Raw genomic sequence first — 16,361 nt, forward strand, 5'->3', positions numbered from 1 at the left:
AGGCCCATGTCTTTCTTGTACCAGGGACCCCAGAGCTGGACACAGTACTCCATGTGGGGTCTCAAGACAGCAGAGTAGAGGGGGAGAATCACCTCCCTTGACCTGCTGGCCATGCTTCTTTTTATGCAGCCCAGGATACAATTAGCTTTCAGGGCTGCAAGCACACATTGCCAACTCATGTCCAATTTTTCATCCACCAGTACTCCCAAGTCCTTCTCGGCAGGGCTGCTCTCAATCCATTCATCCCCCAGTCTGTACTGATACTGGTGATTGCCTCAACCCAGGTGCAGGACCTTGCATTTGGCCTTGTTGAACCTCACAAGGTTTGCATGGGCCCACTCCTCAAGCATCCCTTTGGATGGCATCCCTTCCTTCAAGCAAATCAACTGCACCTCTCAGCGTGATGTCACCTGCAAACTTGCTGAGGGTAGATTTAATCCCACTGTCTATGTCATTGATGAAGATATTAAGCAGTATTGGTCCCAGTACAGACCCTTGAGGGACACCACTTCTTACTGATTTCCACTTGGACATTGAGCCACTGACTCACATAACTCTTTGGACACGATCGTTCAGGCAATTCCTTATCCATCTAACAGTCCATCCACCAAACCTGTATCTCTCCAACCTAGAGATAAGAATGTTGTGGGGGACTGTATCAAAAGCCTTACAGAAGTCCAGGTAGATGACATCCATAGCTCTTCCCTTGTCCACTACTGCAGTCACTCCATCATAGAAGGCCACTAGATAAGTTAGGCATGTTTTGCCCTTCTTCCTGGGTAGACACGAAAAGAGCCTCTCCAAAGCACTTCTGACTAACTTAACTCTTATCATTACAAAAGTCTTAAGTCATTACAAAAGAACTTCAATCTATTATTAGAAAACCTAATTAATCTAGGAGAGTCTAAGAGAGAATGTCCTTGCAACAGCTGCAGAGGCATGTCTGCAAAGCTATTTCCAGCTTTTTACAACTCGAGTGATATTCTTTAGCAGATAAGCAGCATGCTGTTGCATACAGAAATTCACTGAAGGGCCTGTCTCATTCCCCATCTCACGGGGAAGTTCACAGGGCCAAGCTGGTGCTCCAGTTCATCAGAAGTACAGTAAGATTGCCTAGATAACAGTGCTTTAGAAGCTGGATCTTCTGGGAAATCAGTTACTTCTGTTTGGACCCACAACCTTGCCTAGTGAAAAGGTGATGCTTTTGACATATATAATGCTTTCTATTTTTAAACTCAGATCACAGCAGGGTCTACTCTTCCTGTTTTGTCTCTACTGGAGAGAAAGCAGGATTCTAATCACAGTCTTTTCAAGGCAAATCTTTTCCATTTTAGCAAAGGCCAAGTGCCTTTTTTTTATTGTGGTATATGTAACCTATTAAATTTGCAGAGTTCAGCTTACGATTTGCTGTCCCAGCTGATTTCCCACTAACAGCAGAATATGGAGAATTGCACTGTTCTCTTACAGCACTACTTAAGCTGAAACAGTTTTGCAGTACAATTTTAGTATAGTTAGATTTCTGTCTTTTGCTTTGCTATTTCTTTGTGCCAGGTCAGCAAAACCAACTGAGACAACTTTGAGTAGTTCGTATTAATCATACCTTTGCTATATACAAAATTCAGAAAGGACTAAGCTTGAAAAATGTGGGGATAGTTCATAGCCCTAAGAAGTCTCAGACTGGCTATTCATTCACAAAGACAAATACATTTAGATTACGTTATTATATTTCATAACCGAGATTTGTTTCAAAACAGAAAAACTGTCTCAGAATTCAGGCTTTTGTTTAGGTGCTTGATAAGACACAGACAAAGCTATCTAAGAGAAGGTAAAGCGGCAAAGGAAATTGGCATTGTAGAGAGGATTTACATGGACAGGAGATTCATTGAGATTAGTAGAAAGAAAAAGGATGCCAATAATGGAAACTTAAAGAACAGAACTGCGTACAGCTAATAGCAAGGAGTTTATACAAAGGTATTTAACTAACCAACTCCACACAAGTATGATTTTTAAAGCTAGCGTTGGCTGTTAAATGCCCAGCTCTCAAAATCTTTTCCATGACAGTGAGGCATTTTGATGCCACACAAGAGTTTGCAGTATCTTTCACTGTGTATCCAAACACTTTTCAAACACTGAAGACATTGCTATGAGTCAGGGATTTACAATTTCTTACTTAGGAAAGGGGAAGTTAGGCAGAAATTCAAATGTAAGGAGGAAAATTTCTACAAGCACAGGTAGCATTTAGGATCTAATGGATAAGCTCTGGGTTATGCTGCAGTGCCTTCTGAACATATTAATTCTTTTAGCTGTTCTTTGGCTTGCTAGTTGTGCAATGGAACATGGGGTCTGTACTTCTGCCGTGTCAGTTCAGTCCAGCATAAAAATAAGTTTGCTTTGCACTCAGCTATGATACTAACCTTTAAACTGAAGCTCTAAGCTCCATTCCTCTCTGCAGTAAAACTGGTTTGAATCCAGGGTCACCCTTCTATCATCCTGCCTGCCCCCCCTTCTCCTTGTCCACTCTACAAGCAAAATTATCTGGATTAAAAAAGCTGAGAAGGCAGAGCAAGGAAGATGGACGCTACCTAACCTCATCAGTTCATTGATTCAATTCAGCAGCTGATGCCAGAAAGCACAAGAGGGGGCAGCATTTCACTGGGAACTACTTGAATGTTTTCTGCATCAAGAGGAAAAGGCTCTAGAGCCACAGTCCGAGGTGCAGGCAAACATCCCCTTCAGCAGATTCTGCTGCAGAGCAGTGACCTCCCGGGGACTCCGGAAACAGTCATGAGGCTGGGAGGATGACAAGGCAGTTGTTGCAGAAAAGCTACAGTCAATCTTGCCAGAGAAAACTGTCAGACCTACAAATCCTTTGGATGAAATCTGACTGTTCCTTGAACTCCAACCCCAACCCCACTATTGACTAGTTTGTCCCTCCAGAAAAAAGCTACTGTTGTCCCCCAAAGGCAGGTACTTCCTTCCCAGTGCAAAAGCATGATGAAATTTCACTGAATGTTAAAATTTGCAAATCTGTAATTTAGGGAAGTTCACAGAGTTGCAAAGGATTATTTTAACATTGTTTATATTATGGGAGATATAAAAAGTGCAGAGATCAGGGCATATCACTGTGATTGATAAGTCTGATGCAGGGAAAAGTGAAAGGTACAAAAGATGACACGTTTTTGATCCACACAGAATATCAAAAGAAATTAATAAGACCTGAAATAGCTAACTTTTTGCAGAAGCCATGTTTTGCAACATCCTTGACCGAACTTCATTTAAAACGTCTTCCAGGAAAATTACTTCTCCTCTCCGAGTCTTCATCCCTTGAACTAGACCAAAAGACACATGCTGGCACCTGTGTTGAAAAACAGCAGGACCTAAAATTACATTTTAATCAAGAGAAATGTTTGCAGTGTTTGTTCAGAGCTGGATTCTTACCAGGAAACAGCAGTAACAGCTGAATAAATAGCGCTCCAACGTGGGAAGCTTGGTGATATAATCAGTAACTCTCATTTCAGCAACCAAAGCTCCATACTTATTATATAATGGGAAAATTATGATCAGAATTATGATAACCTGGTCATTTGCGTGCTCGTGGGAACCGCTCTTGCTACTAGCTTTGGTACAGGGGACTCAATGCAATAAATTGCAATAAATTGAGGAGAGGCAGGATGTAGACAGATCAAATTACTGTGGCAACACAGATCTGTTAATAAGATTAGAAAGGGAGTCATAATAATTCTATTGTGGCCACATTAAACTAAAAGTGTAATTAATCATTGCTAATAATAAAACATTCATTGCTTCTGCTCACAATAATCCCAAGCATTATTCTGGATCCATAACCTAAGGTAATTTTAGTGCAACTTTAAGCACTGTGAAAGGAGACAGACTAACATTCCTGAAGGCTAAAATCCTATATTTAACCACAAAAACCATGCAGTCTGTCAGAGAGGAATATGATTTAGTCTGCAGATCCCTTATTGACCTTTGCTCAGATTGCTAACAAGATTGGTAATTACAATGAAAAACAGCAGGGATACATTTCCCTACAATAGATACTTCAAGCCTGAAGCATGATTCAAACTCAGACGCAGATCTCTGCTAAAACATCATACTTCAACAAGTAATCATTTAACATGTGATCACACAATATCCCAGAAGCTATGCCATAAAGTCTCTGAAAGATTATTTCCCTTTTTCACATCAAGCAGTTACAAAAGTCTGTTAAATGAGAGACAGGACTGTTTTTCACATCCTGAACACATGGCGATGTCGCCCTTCACAAATAAAGCGGACCAGTAGGAGCGGACATATAGAATGAAAAGGTTGGTGCCAAGGCCCTGAGGCCCACATTGCACACAATTCTGAGGGTTTGTTTTCTTATTTTTCCCTCCTTATTGGACTAGCATTAGTTGGGTCCTACAGGTCAAATGTCTGCTTGCACTCTGGAGTTGATTAGTTGCATGCCAGCAGCTCATCTTGTAGCTTAGTTTGATCCAAAATGCCTACACGAGGTGTGCTACAGCATGGTGGAAAGTGGACACAATCAGAAGACTTTCTTCAAAAGAGCACTCCGCTGAAATTCCAATGTTACCCCATTCTTAAAAAAAAAAAAAAAAGTATATAATTAAGATTCATAAATACATACCTTTCTGCCCAGTCATAACCCATGAGCTTCAGTATTTGGAACAAATGTTGAAAGTGATTACTTTGACTTTTATCTGTCTAAGGAATAGAATTGGTGCATATCAGAAAACACTCCAAGTTTGATAAGGATTAGCTTTTAACACACAAACACACCACACCACAGTACTGTGCCAGTAAGCCACTGCAAGCAGAATTAAGACCTATGAAGACAGACACTAAAAATGTAACAGCTGGAATCTATGGCAATGGGACTTTGCATCTTGTTAGAAAAAGCAATCCACCTTTTCAAAAATTATTATTCCTAGGTCATGAAGGCAAAGCCATGAAGTGAAATGAAACCTTGATGTTCTTTAGTTTCACATAATCTGTGAGGTGCCCATCAAACAGAATGCCTCCATTTTCACTTCAGAACCTTGCTGCTCTTGTTATATTCCCATGTTTTACATCACCAAACTTTAAGGTTCCTTTGGCTTAGAAACAGAACACCTCTTTAAGCTGTCTCTCTCCAAATCCACTAGTTTATATTGTCTCCAGCATGATTTGTGGAGTTTTACATCACAAGTCAGATGCATAATTTAAAAAAAAAAGTATAAATTATCACATTTTCATATTAATGATGCACCTTGTGCTTTCTTCCAATTACACTCTCCTATGACTTAAAGCAGTTTCCAGTGGCAGTTTATGTCTAACAACGATCTTTGTGTTTCTAGCTACAGCTGTTGCTAAGAAGTTCACTTTCCTACCTAGTTGCTTTGACTACACTGCTTAAAGACTCCTTTATCCCTCCTTAAAAAACACTGCAGTGATAACCAAATAACCACTGTTTCCTTATTTGTTTGGTATTCCAAGACAGGGAGTGAGCCGTGAGTGAAGTGCTTATTCCATTTTTTCTCAACTCTACCATTGTATCAAGCCTCCAGCACCTGCCTCCTCCTTCACAATTCCTCATAACCTGCTCCACTTCTATGTGCCACCTCTCTCAGTGCTGATTCACAACCACGGCTGATAAATGGATAGCAGTGGTCGGCATTTCAAACAAGGCCTTCCAAGCTCTTTTCTAGGCAACTTGCACATGGGAGAAGCTCTCTGTACCTGTAACAAAGCCAGATCTCCCTCGCTTAAAGACCTCACAATAAACTTTACAAAGTTTAGATAAAGGCCAGCTCACTGTACTGGCCAGTGCTGCCTCGCTGTTTCTTCTGCTTCTCTCCAAGTCTAAATTTATCTCCATTCTCCTGCTTTACAAGAGATTATACATTCCATGACAGAAACTGATTTGGTTTTGTATGCACAGCAGCATATCCCTCACCACCTGGACTACAATCACCTCTTTGAAGGACTGCAGTCTTTTGTGAGTAGATATTGTGACAAATCATGACAATACTCACTGACAAAGACTCCAATCCTTCTTACTTAATTGCTTCTTTGTGACTGTTCACAGAGCAGAATTTTCAGCTAAAACTAAACTAAAAACCAACTTAAGTTTCCAACTACTTGTCTTGACCAATGTATATAGAAATAGCGTACAGAAGAATATTTAAAATCATTAATAGGAAATAATCTAATAATAATCTAATAGCTTTTTTTTTAATAATCCTTTAAACTCCCATGGAAATAATAACATGAAAAGTGAGGCCAAAATAAGAATACCTATCTGGCAGTACAAGCTGAATTTCAGGTTTCAGCTGGTCACCTGAAAACTAAGCATCAACTTCTGTGTTTTTGGGATGCTGTGTGATACTGCAAGAAGCATAACAATGAGTTTATTATGCTTGAACAATCCACATAATTAAAATTGCATGAAAACCAAATTTGTTAAGAAGGATGGAAATAAATACTAGGAATACCACAGAACTTAATCTCTGCCTAAAAGTAGTATTCAAAACATGGATATGTAAGTAGGCTAAAAAAGATGAACCTGCAGACACTACCATTTCATAAAGCTACTTTTTTTTCATAGCTTCATAGCATGGCAAAAATAACACAAATGCCCCAAAAGAAGATTCGTATTATGAAGAATGGCAATTTTTTTCTTACAGGCCCCAAAATTATACATGTCCAAATGTAGTCTAAGTGGTTAGCTTTAAGGGAGAAGTCTGCAGTCTGACAGTGTGGATTACATTTAATTCTTCATATATAAAAGTGTTTTCATCTCCTGTTTTGAGTGCAACATTCAACGGAATCTTAATACCTCTTTAATAATACATGTCACACATTTTAAATTTTTTTTAATATTTGGCTCATATCACTGCATTTTTATGAAATAATTAGGATTTTTTAAAAATATAAATTGGTGAATACAGTGATTTACAGCATTACAACTAATAAACCAATTTAATGGTTTTTTTAAACAAGTTGATCTGATGAAAATAAGATGATCATATGAAATAAGAATCAAGAGCCTCTAAATAATTCTCTTGTAACAAGACCAGAATTCTGAAATACATTTGTATTTAATAATTAAAGACTAAAATCTTCGGTGTTCTCACTTAAACCCATGAAGTCCTCCTGCCTCTGGTAACAATGAGTAAAGTCCTAACCCACTAAAAAGTACTACCACAAAACAGCACCAAAGCTCAGCAAGGCTGGCAGTTCCTTCATCAGGCCGTCTGTCCCACAAACTCTCCCAATAGTTTATGTTATTGCCCTCTCATTTAATGACCCACTTTCTCAGCTCTCAGAAAGTCAGAAGTGATAAAAATACTAACCATGTCATCCAGAAACTATGCAACCTTAACAAGGTTGAGAGAACCAGACTAGACAGGTTAATCTGTAATTTCCAACTTGAACGAGACATTGATTATAATGGACACACTGATCACATCACAGTCCGGTTTTGCTGTATATCTGTTTGGACTAGGAGTAGATCAAAGAGGCCCAGGCAAGGAAGTAGTTACTAGAGTTCGGCTATGAGCAGCCAGTCAACTCAAGACTATTGCTTCAACGCTTGCTCACTCCATGAGGTTAACATTCAGCCCATATCCTAATCTGTGCAAAATACCCACCCAACTATTTTCTTTCTTTCTAACTGTTCCTTCTCCCTTGGTCCCTACTACCTCAAGGTATAACAAATACAAATAATTGCTTACCCATGCGAACTAGACAAGAAACTTCCTTAACTCCTAATGAATTACACTTTCACAGCCACACTGCTCTTCGATGCCAGCGAACCTATGTTCCAGACAGTACAGGCACAAAAACTCCCACCAAAACCAAGCAGTTCCCCCCCGCCAAAAACACAACCAAAAAAATCCCTGTTCTATGACCACATGTCGGAATGGCAAGCTACTGGAAATTTCCTGAAGACTGAAAATAAAAGGAGGAACATGACTTAACTAAAAGTCGCACTTTAAACTATCTGTGTGTTTAGTTTTATGCTTACTGATCTCTCCCCCTCCCCTGAATCATGCTATTTGTAATATTATATTGACTTTTGAAAAAGCTGTACCAGAGAAGATATACGGGCTTTACCAAACGCATCACAAACGAAATGCAGATTTTTTCCATATGCTATTAATTGACTTCACATAAAAGAAAATGGTTTTCAAAATTATTTTTTTCTAAATCTGGGAAAAAGAAGATCTAAAAGCATCATTTGATATGTCATTGGTAATATTAAAGCAAAAAAGAGTTTCACACAAGTGAGGAGATAATCCTGCTATTCATTACTGATAGTGTTGGAATTGTTAAAAAGCCAAATAATCAAACCAAGAAATATAAAAAGATTCCTTGTCTACAACTGCTTTGTTCAGATTGATTAAGCAGTACTTTATGTGCAATTTCTACATAATGAAACCAAGGCACTGTTCAAAGCCATAAAAATTTACATTTCAGATAAGATATCAGGACTTTAGAGTAGATTTAGATTCATTTTAGGCCATTAATTTCTAAATTAACATTTTACAACCCTTATAAGACTAACAGCTTTTTCTGACTTGTTTAAATATTAATTACAACATTTATATAGAAAATACAATGTCAATTGAGTAAAAGTTCCTTGAAAACAAATTGTAATGGATTTTTATAACAGAGAACAACTCCAGAGCTGATTTTTCAACCATTTTGTGGGTCATGAACTGAAACAGAACCAAGAAACACTGCCACACTGAGGCACAGCTGCTGGGCAGTAAGGACATCTATTTTACTGACAAAAATACCATGTATCAAAGTCATATTGCGAGCAAGAGGCCCCCTGGATTATTGGGGAGAGTCAGGCTCAAAAGTGGTGAATCTAGAATTACTTACCACATAAATCATAGTATCACAGCTATGCTTATTCATTCGGTCTATAGCAGCAGCAAGATCTCTGAAAGACACAATGAGAAACTATTTGAACTTTCATTCAAACATACCTCATTATTTGCCTCTCAGGAAAATAATCTAGTCTTATGGAGGGGAGAGGACTGCCTGATTAGAGGGATCCATGTATGCCTTACACAAAAAAGAGGACATGTATACTCTGTTTACAATGTGTTTTAAATGTTTTTTTTTAAACCACTAGCTATGAAAATTACTGAGGAAACCAGTCTTATGCACAGAGTAAGTGGTCCCTGTCTGCCTACTGGAGCAACCAATCAACTGGGACTTGAGAGAAACACCCCTCTCCTGGAAAACTAACCCAGTGCTCTCAGTGTTAGGTTATACGATAAAAAGCTCATCTCCACACACACAAAGTAGTACCGAGAAACAACTTGCTCGAGACCCTCCCAGGGCTGTCACAGGAGAGCCATCATCAGTGTGAAACCCACCTCAGGGGGCACCAGGAGCAGCTCTCCAGACCACCTTCTGACTGAGGGAGGTTATTGCCTACGGGATATGGGACACATGGGATGCAAAGGAAAAGCATTTTGCAATTGCGCAAGACTTATTATGGGATGCTTAGGGGAGGAATCAAAGATGGGAAGAGAGGGAGAAGATGATAAAAGGGACAGGTGGCTTGTAAATGATTGCTGGTTAGTATGTTTGCCTGATTGTGTCCTGCACCTGATCAGCACAGTCTGTCCTGTCTTCTCATTAAACTCCATTTCAAACTTTTCCTGGGTGAGGGGGTCTCTCTTCTGTGTGCACATGTGTTTGGAGGTCTAAGTATCTGTAACTGGAGTTGGGGACTACAGCTCATATAGGCCATGCACCTGTGGTGCCCACAATCGAAGGGACTGGAGTGAAGTGAAATTAAGTGATAGCAACTGGAGTCTGACCATGGGTCACTAGGGCCAAGGTGTCTCTGCTGCCAACAACTGGAGTGATAGAACACACATCAACATGTGACTGACAGCAAATATCAAGCTGAACTAGCCAGCAAGTAGGTTAAATGCCCTGGAAGCCAGGTAAGAGTGTGCCTTCAAAGATGAGGCACCCAGAGGAGTCTGTACTGTTGGCATCAGGGGATCCAGGCCAACTGCCAGAGAGACCATGGGGCCTGTGGGTTGACTGAGACCTGCCTGTGTATATGTGTGTCTCTGTGTAGGAGGCAACAGGGGAGAGTGAAGATCCAGGGCCAGCTGCTGGATGGACCACATGTCTAAGCTCAGTTACTGGAGGGATCCACTGTGTACCAGCAATTGGAGTGAAGCTACAAGCTGTGAGGGCTCACATGCCCAGGTGCCAGCAACTGGGGAGACCAGGGGATCCAGGAGCCAGCTAATGGGCAGACTGAGTGTTGAAGCTCAGCTACTGGAGGGATACAAATTGCACATACATACTCTGTACATACAATACATCTGTATATTACTTATGTAGACAATATATATCACATACATTCGTGTGTATATACATACATACATGTATATTTCTTCACACTAATAGATCTTCATCCTAATCAGCCAGGGGGGAACAAAATGAGGCCATTTGTGCTGAGTGCTTTTGTTTGTGTTGGTTGCCCTGTTTGGTTGGCTGTGTGTATATATATATATGTGTGTGTGTGTGTGTGTGTGTGTGTGTGTGTTGGTGTGCCTACTGGGAACAGGTGCTCAGCCTTAGTACTGTTTGGACCTGTGGGCATGGAGCTGTGGCAGCTTGCCTCTATCTAGCTACAGGACTCAGCAGCTCCCTAATGTGCAGGATTGACTGCAGCATCTCTCTAGTACCCTTGTCCTGAAAAGCTGTACATAGTTTACCCTGAGGGCTAGACATCTGATTTATTTACATTACTGGCACAAAGAAACTGTTAAGGTTTCCATACTAAAATCCCTAAGAAGAATTTTAGGATACTGATGAGAAGGCAGGAAAAGATAAAATTGATGTTACAGTGCTGGTGGTCCACTGAGTCAATGAAGACATGGCTGAACAAGTAATTTTTTTATGCATCACACTGTCAAGAAACATTTTAAGCAAATGTCTTTATCAAACCTTTGTTATTTGGCAAGTGTTTATTAGATGAAGAGATCCCAGCTTTGTTGTCAAAGTCAGTAGCTGGAGAAAGTATTATGATTTATGGAAAGAGGAGATTTACTGACAGACTGCTTAAGGGGAAGAAAAATATTTAAAAGTAGTTGTTTTTCTTGAGCCATTTTCATCCCATCATAGTTACATTGCTAGTTCCAGTTATGATTACTCATTAGTGAAGGTATTCCATCCCAGAAAGAAAAAGCTTCAAAATCTGTACTATTGGTTACAAATGTACTCATGTACGAAAGTTTACTGGCAAAATAAATAGCAATAAACACAGATGGGCTTACTTGCCTTGTTATATAAAGAGATGTCCCATCACTACGCATGACAGTGGAAAATGATGAGAGGTCTTTCTTTTCCGAAAGATCCACAATTCCTGTCCCTTTTCTAAAAGTTGAGAGAAAACACTGAAGTAACTGCAAGGCAGAGCCAATATACAGGTAAGTTCAGATAACATACAGGTCAGAACCAAAACAAAGGCCTCTTGCCATGGAACCCACCTCGCTCTAGACAATGTCATTCTTTTCTTTGAATGCCTGTATCCTTTAAGTCTTTTTGAATAATGTTCCTCTAAGCTTGTTGTCACCACTGCTGATGCCAGGAGGCACCTGCCCACATTCTGGTGCATTCCACGACTACAGCTTCCATTCCAGTTCAGCCAGGCAGCTCCTTCATCAAGGCTAGGATCTCATCTAACTCTGCTTGTTAAATGGCACATGCAGCTACCAAACTAATTAACAGCCTAAAAGGCCGTTAGGAGTTGAACGCTGTCATTGTATGTAATTTGTCACGGCCAGGCTTCTGTGCTAGGCACAGAAAGGGCAAACTTAATTTTTAGCTGCGGCTGCACAAATCCTCTTGGTCTTCTATCATAACAGCTACCAAAAACATCTAAAGAAAACTCTTCCTCTTAGATTACATACAAACCTCACTCATCATATCTCATTTGAAATGCAACTGAAATGTTAAATAAACTACACCAATAGGTTGAATAATGAGTTCATACATTGTTTTCTGAAGGAGTCCTTTATCCTCCAACGTCTTTAGAATTTCCTGGGACTTTTCATGGTAAAATGATTCTCCAGAATATTCATCAAAGTGCACTCCTAGACGCTGAAAAGTTCCAAGAATATCAAAGAAGGGTAACGTTGTTAAGATTGAGGCTAATCATTTCTTCAAATTAAGTCAGATGATAGGTCTGTGTCACAGGTCAGGTAGAGTGCAAACATTAATTTTATTCCAGGAAATGTCACTTCACTGTTAAAAGGAAAGGATGTTTGAATTTTGATTTAATTGATCTTTGCATTTGAATTAATCTCCCCGAGTGGAATACAGTGTTGGATACAACCTTCATGAGAAATTAGGCATTAACTGGATAGAGCAATTAGTACAAAAACTCTGAGGTAGGTCTCTAACGTGCTGTGCTGGAGGCAAAACCAGTGGACTGCAGAGAAGTTACTTGGACATGAAACCAATCCTATTTTAAAAGGATGCTAAAAGAAATTTTAAAAAGCAGGAGCTAGTCACAGACGTTGCTGAGCATACAGAAATCACCATTACTAGGAAGGCTGAGGGTATACCTAGGAGAGATAGGATGACCTTAACTGTCAGAACTGGGTAAAATGTAATAGCACAAAAGACAAGGTTTTTAACTGAGGGCAACAAAGCTGTCAGCCCATCAGCTTGATACTTGTTAGTTTGAATGGAATTGGGAGAGAAAGATCTAGCTGTACCAGTCATCATGTGATCAATGATGAATGACCATCACGATGCAGCTGCATACACAGCCCAATACCCACTTACCCTAACAGGCCAGCCTTCCACGAGAATTATCTAGGTTGTGTCTCACTTAGGAGATCTTAACTTAGAGTACTTGGCATGAATCCAGTGATGCGTTTCAGGGAAGAAATTAAAGCACAGCCAGGCTGTCTGGATTATTGAGGAAGGGGCAGGCCACTTCCCTTTGAACTTTGCAATCAACAATGAAAGACGACATGACCAATTTCTACGAATACATCAAGAGGAAGGAGGTGGAAAAGTGAGTGCAAGTTTAAGTAAAGAATAATACTAGAAGAAGGAAGTAGTATGAAATGAGTCACAGGTTCTTTGGAGCTGTGAGTTAGAAAAAAATGTCTAAGCCCATCAAAACTGGGCACCCATTCCAGAATTTCATTGCAAGGAATGTGGGAAAGAAAAACACTAGCTTGTTTTCAGATGGACTCAGTTGATTCTTGAGTAAGATTACATACTATTGATACCAAGAGACTGGATTCAGTGACAGAAGGTGTATCTCACTCCTGTTTTCCAAATTCATAAGATTCATCTCGTGGTCAATGGCACAAACACCTCCCATGAAACAGCGGACACCCAGCTCCATTCTTGAGATTACACTATGCAACAGATGGCTGTATATTAGCTCAACTCAACCTGCAGGTGATTTATGTACTGATTACTATTGTAAACTCCTGCTGCTATAATTACTCACACTCAATTTAATATGCAACATACACAGCTCTGCATTATAACATTAGATCAGAAATGTGAAAACAGAGTTATCTCCTGATAAAATTTATTACATGGAAACTGTTAAATTTAGCAGGTTGTTGCTGACTTCAAAGATAGAGCAAAACTGAACAATATTTATCTAACACCGATTTGCTTTGTTGCTTAGCACCATACTCCTAGCTTCAGGGCTTCTGAGAAGGGAGAATTAGTCTAAGGGCCAGCTACATGGACTCCATTAAATAAAATATATCTAGGTTCTCAGCAACTTAAGTGGCAGTCTGCGTGGATGTTAAATCAACTACTGTGCCTTTTCTAAGCAGAATGGGGCATAACCTGGCATATTGAGAAACATCTTCCCCACAACACTGTAAAGTTTAGTGGAAAGGCAATGAATTGACAATGCTACAGCAATGTCTGTACCATTTTTCCAACAACACAGAAAAAGCAGTGCGTAAGTTGTACCTTATAAATTTGGCTGTATTCCTCAATACTGAAGTCTCTAAATTGTTTCCAAAGCGACAATGTCTGCTCATCATGTTCCTCCAGTTTTCTAAAGAAATCCTTAGCCAGCTTTTTTGTGTTTTCATCTTCTGCTGCTTTGTTAATCTGCACATACACCTAAAATATAACGGCACTGAAAATATTGAAGTATAATCCTCTCGTCCAATAAAAATAAGCAAAGTTCTACAAGAACAATACAAATACATTTAAAGATGGCATTTGTAACATCAAAATTTTAAAGACGTGTTAAAGGAACACATTTCCTATTTAAAGGATGAATGAGTAGTTCAAATTCCAATAGGAAAATGTACAGCTTATCTTGAAACAAGACTAATGCTGCAATTCCTTACTGCTGTCACTATCGTCCTCTTTATAACCTTGAAACAACTGCAGCAGCAGAATATGGAAAAACTAATTTATGCACGAAAGGGAAACCATCACAGACTTTTAAACTAGAGACTTTTCTTCAGAGGACCACAAAGTTGATACTTATAACAATTGCACTGCCTAAAAATGAGATGACAGTTGAAGCAGCAAAACCCTACATAGCCTCGATGTTTTACAAGCTCAAAAAAACCCCAACCCCAAACCAGTTCTAATCCAAACCACCTTACTTATAGTACTCTGCACCCATACTTAACACATGCTGTCTCTCTGTGGCTGAAGTCAAGCATAAGAATGTCAACATCTGACTAGACACACACATATGCACTGTCAGTTTGCTAAAAGCATTACAAACTCTTGTATTAGCCAACTTTACCTATGTACAGCAAATTTGGCTCTCCTGTTCATTAACATATTCCTTTAAATCTAAAGGACAAATATTCACCCAGACAATGATTCCTTGCTTTCCACATGTAGTATCTTGAAAGCCCATGGAAGATGGTTTTTAAAAAGTTGAAGTACTATGTAAAATATTTAAATTAACTAGTGGTTAAATTATGTATTTAGACCCAAATAGTTCAAAGCTGCTTAACTTTTTCCCCAAATCATTGTGATCTTGATAAAAAAAAATAAAAAAAATAAAAACTTCACTCCTGCAATGTTCAGACAATGCGTTTCCCAACAATACCTTGCTCGAATGGGTTCCTCCTATTAAAACGAAAAAAGCTTCCACAGCAAAACTCTTGAACTATTCCCCTTCCTTTTATGTCCCAAAATTTTTAGAGATTTTAACAGGCAGTACTGCTGACAAGCCTCCAAGATTGTTTGCTTAGTTCTGCCACAAAAAAGAAATTTAAAGTAGTGGGAAAATTCAACCCTTTCCAAGAACAATGCTCTCTCTCCCCTATCAGTAGCTTCACCCATTCTAACCCCCACCCCCAATCTTTGATGTTATAAAGCAAAAGTAATGCAAAAGGCATATTTGCATCTGACTCTTGACCAAAATGGAAGGTGCAAAGATGTTTAGAAACGTACATTTGTCTATACATTTATTTATATAGAAACTGCTATGGAAGTTTTCTTTTTAAATGAACTATAGGAAAGACTAGTTTCACAACAGTACTTCTACTGTTGTGAAACACAACAGTAGAAGTACTGTTGTGAAACTTTGAAACACATCTCTGTTTTTGATATAAACCAGGAATACAGCTGAACAAACAGTTAAAAACTGGGAATATTTGAGAAACTAATTTGGTCTCCAGCAACTACTGGTTTAGAACTTTTTGCAGCTTGACTGAATACTGTTCTCTACAATTGAAGGTAATTTTTTTTAAGGTCATAAAGTCTACGTGCTACTGTAATAGATGATATTTTAAAGCTGTAGTGCAAAATTAAAGTATTCAAGATTTAAATCCTAAGAATGGACTGAAATTGTAACTAAAAATTAAATAATATGCAGCAATACACAACCACAAGAATATGACTACTTCTTGTCGTCTCTTTAAATGAGTCCTACAGCTCTAAGACACCTTTATGATAAGAATCTGTCAATTTTATTGAGCAGGCCTCGGGGATGAGGGAACAAGTGAACAAAATTTATCTATGTCAAAGAAGCTGGCAAAATCAGAAGGAGCTACTCTGCCACATAACAATTTGCCTAATATGTATTCAGCTGTAGAGTATCTAAGTATTCAAACACAGTTTGTTCCTTTGCCAATAAACAGATTTATGCAAAAGTTACCCTGTGACATATTGTCCGGACACCAGCATTAGCAATAGTTCCCATACCCAGCTCAGGATGAAGCACAGCTCAGCTTTGTAATAAGAGAACACTTGACAGTGCTATACAAGAACCCTGACAAAGCCCCATTAACACATAAGATCTTTCTTCCAAAGGATAAAGACTTAAACATTAGCCATTCAGAAAATTT

The 16,361-nt window shown here is 39.1% G+C and overlaps 1 protein-coding gene across 3 annotated transcripts in view; it reads right to left on the reverse strand.

Annotated features, from left to right (window-relative positions):
- Nucleotides 1-16,361, reverse strand: part of RARS2 (arginyl-tRNA synthetase 2, mitochondrial) — a 40,740-nt gene that overhangs the window by 7,640 nt on the left and 16,739 nt on the right. For 2 of the 3 annotated variants that reach the window (XM_049818206.1, XM_049818205.1), the window contains exons 9-14: nt 14,008-14,163; nt 12,047-12,153; nt 11,332-11,427; nt 8,896-8,956; nt 4,652-4,728; nt 3,231-3,355 (exon numbers count right to left, since the gene is read on the reverse strand). In XM_049818206.1, coding sequence (XP_049674163.1) covers nt 3,231-3,355; nt 4,652-4,728; nt 8,896-8,956; nt 11,332-11,427; nt 12,047-12,153; nt 14,008-14,163 — 622 coding nt within the window. The remainder of the gene's footprint in view (nt 1-3,230; nt 3,356-4,651; nt 4,729-8,895; nt 8,957-11,331; nt 11,428-12,046; nt 12,154-14,007; nt 14,164-16,361) is intronic. The other variant, XM_049818207.1, reaches the window with a different exon arrangement.

Source organism: Accipiter gentilis, chromosome 15 (genome assembly GCF_929443795.1).
Source record: "Accipiter gentilis chromosome 15, bAccGen1.1, whole genome shotgun sequence".
Taxonomy (NCBI): Eukaryota; Metazoa; Chordata; class Aves; order Accipitriformes; family Accipitridae; genus Astur; species Astur gentilis.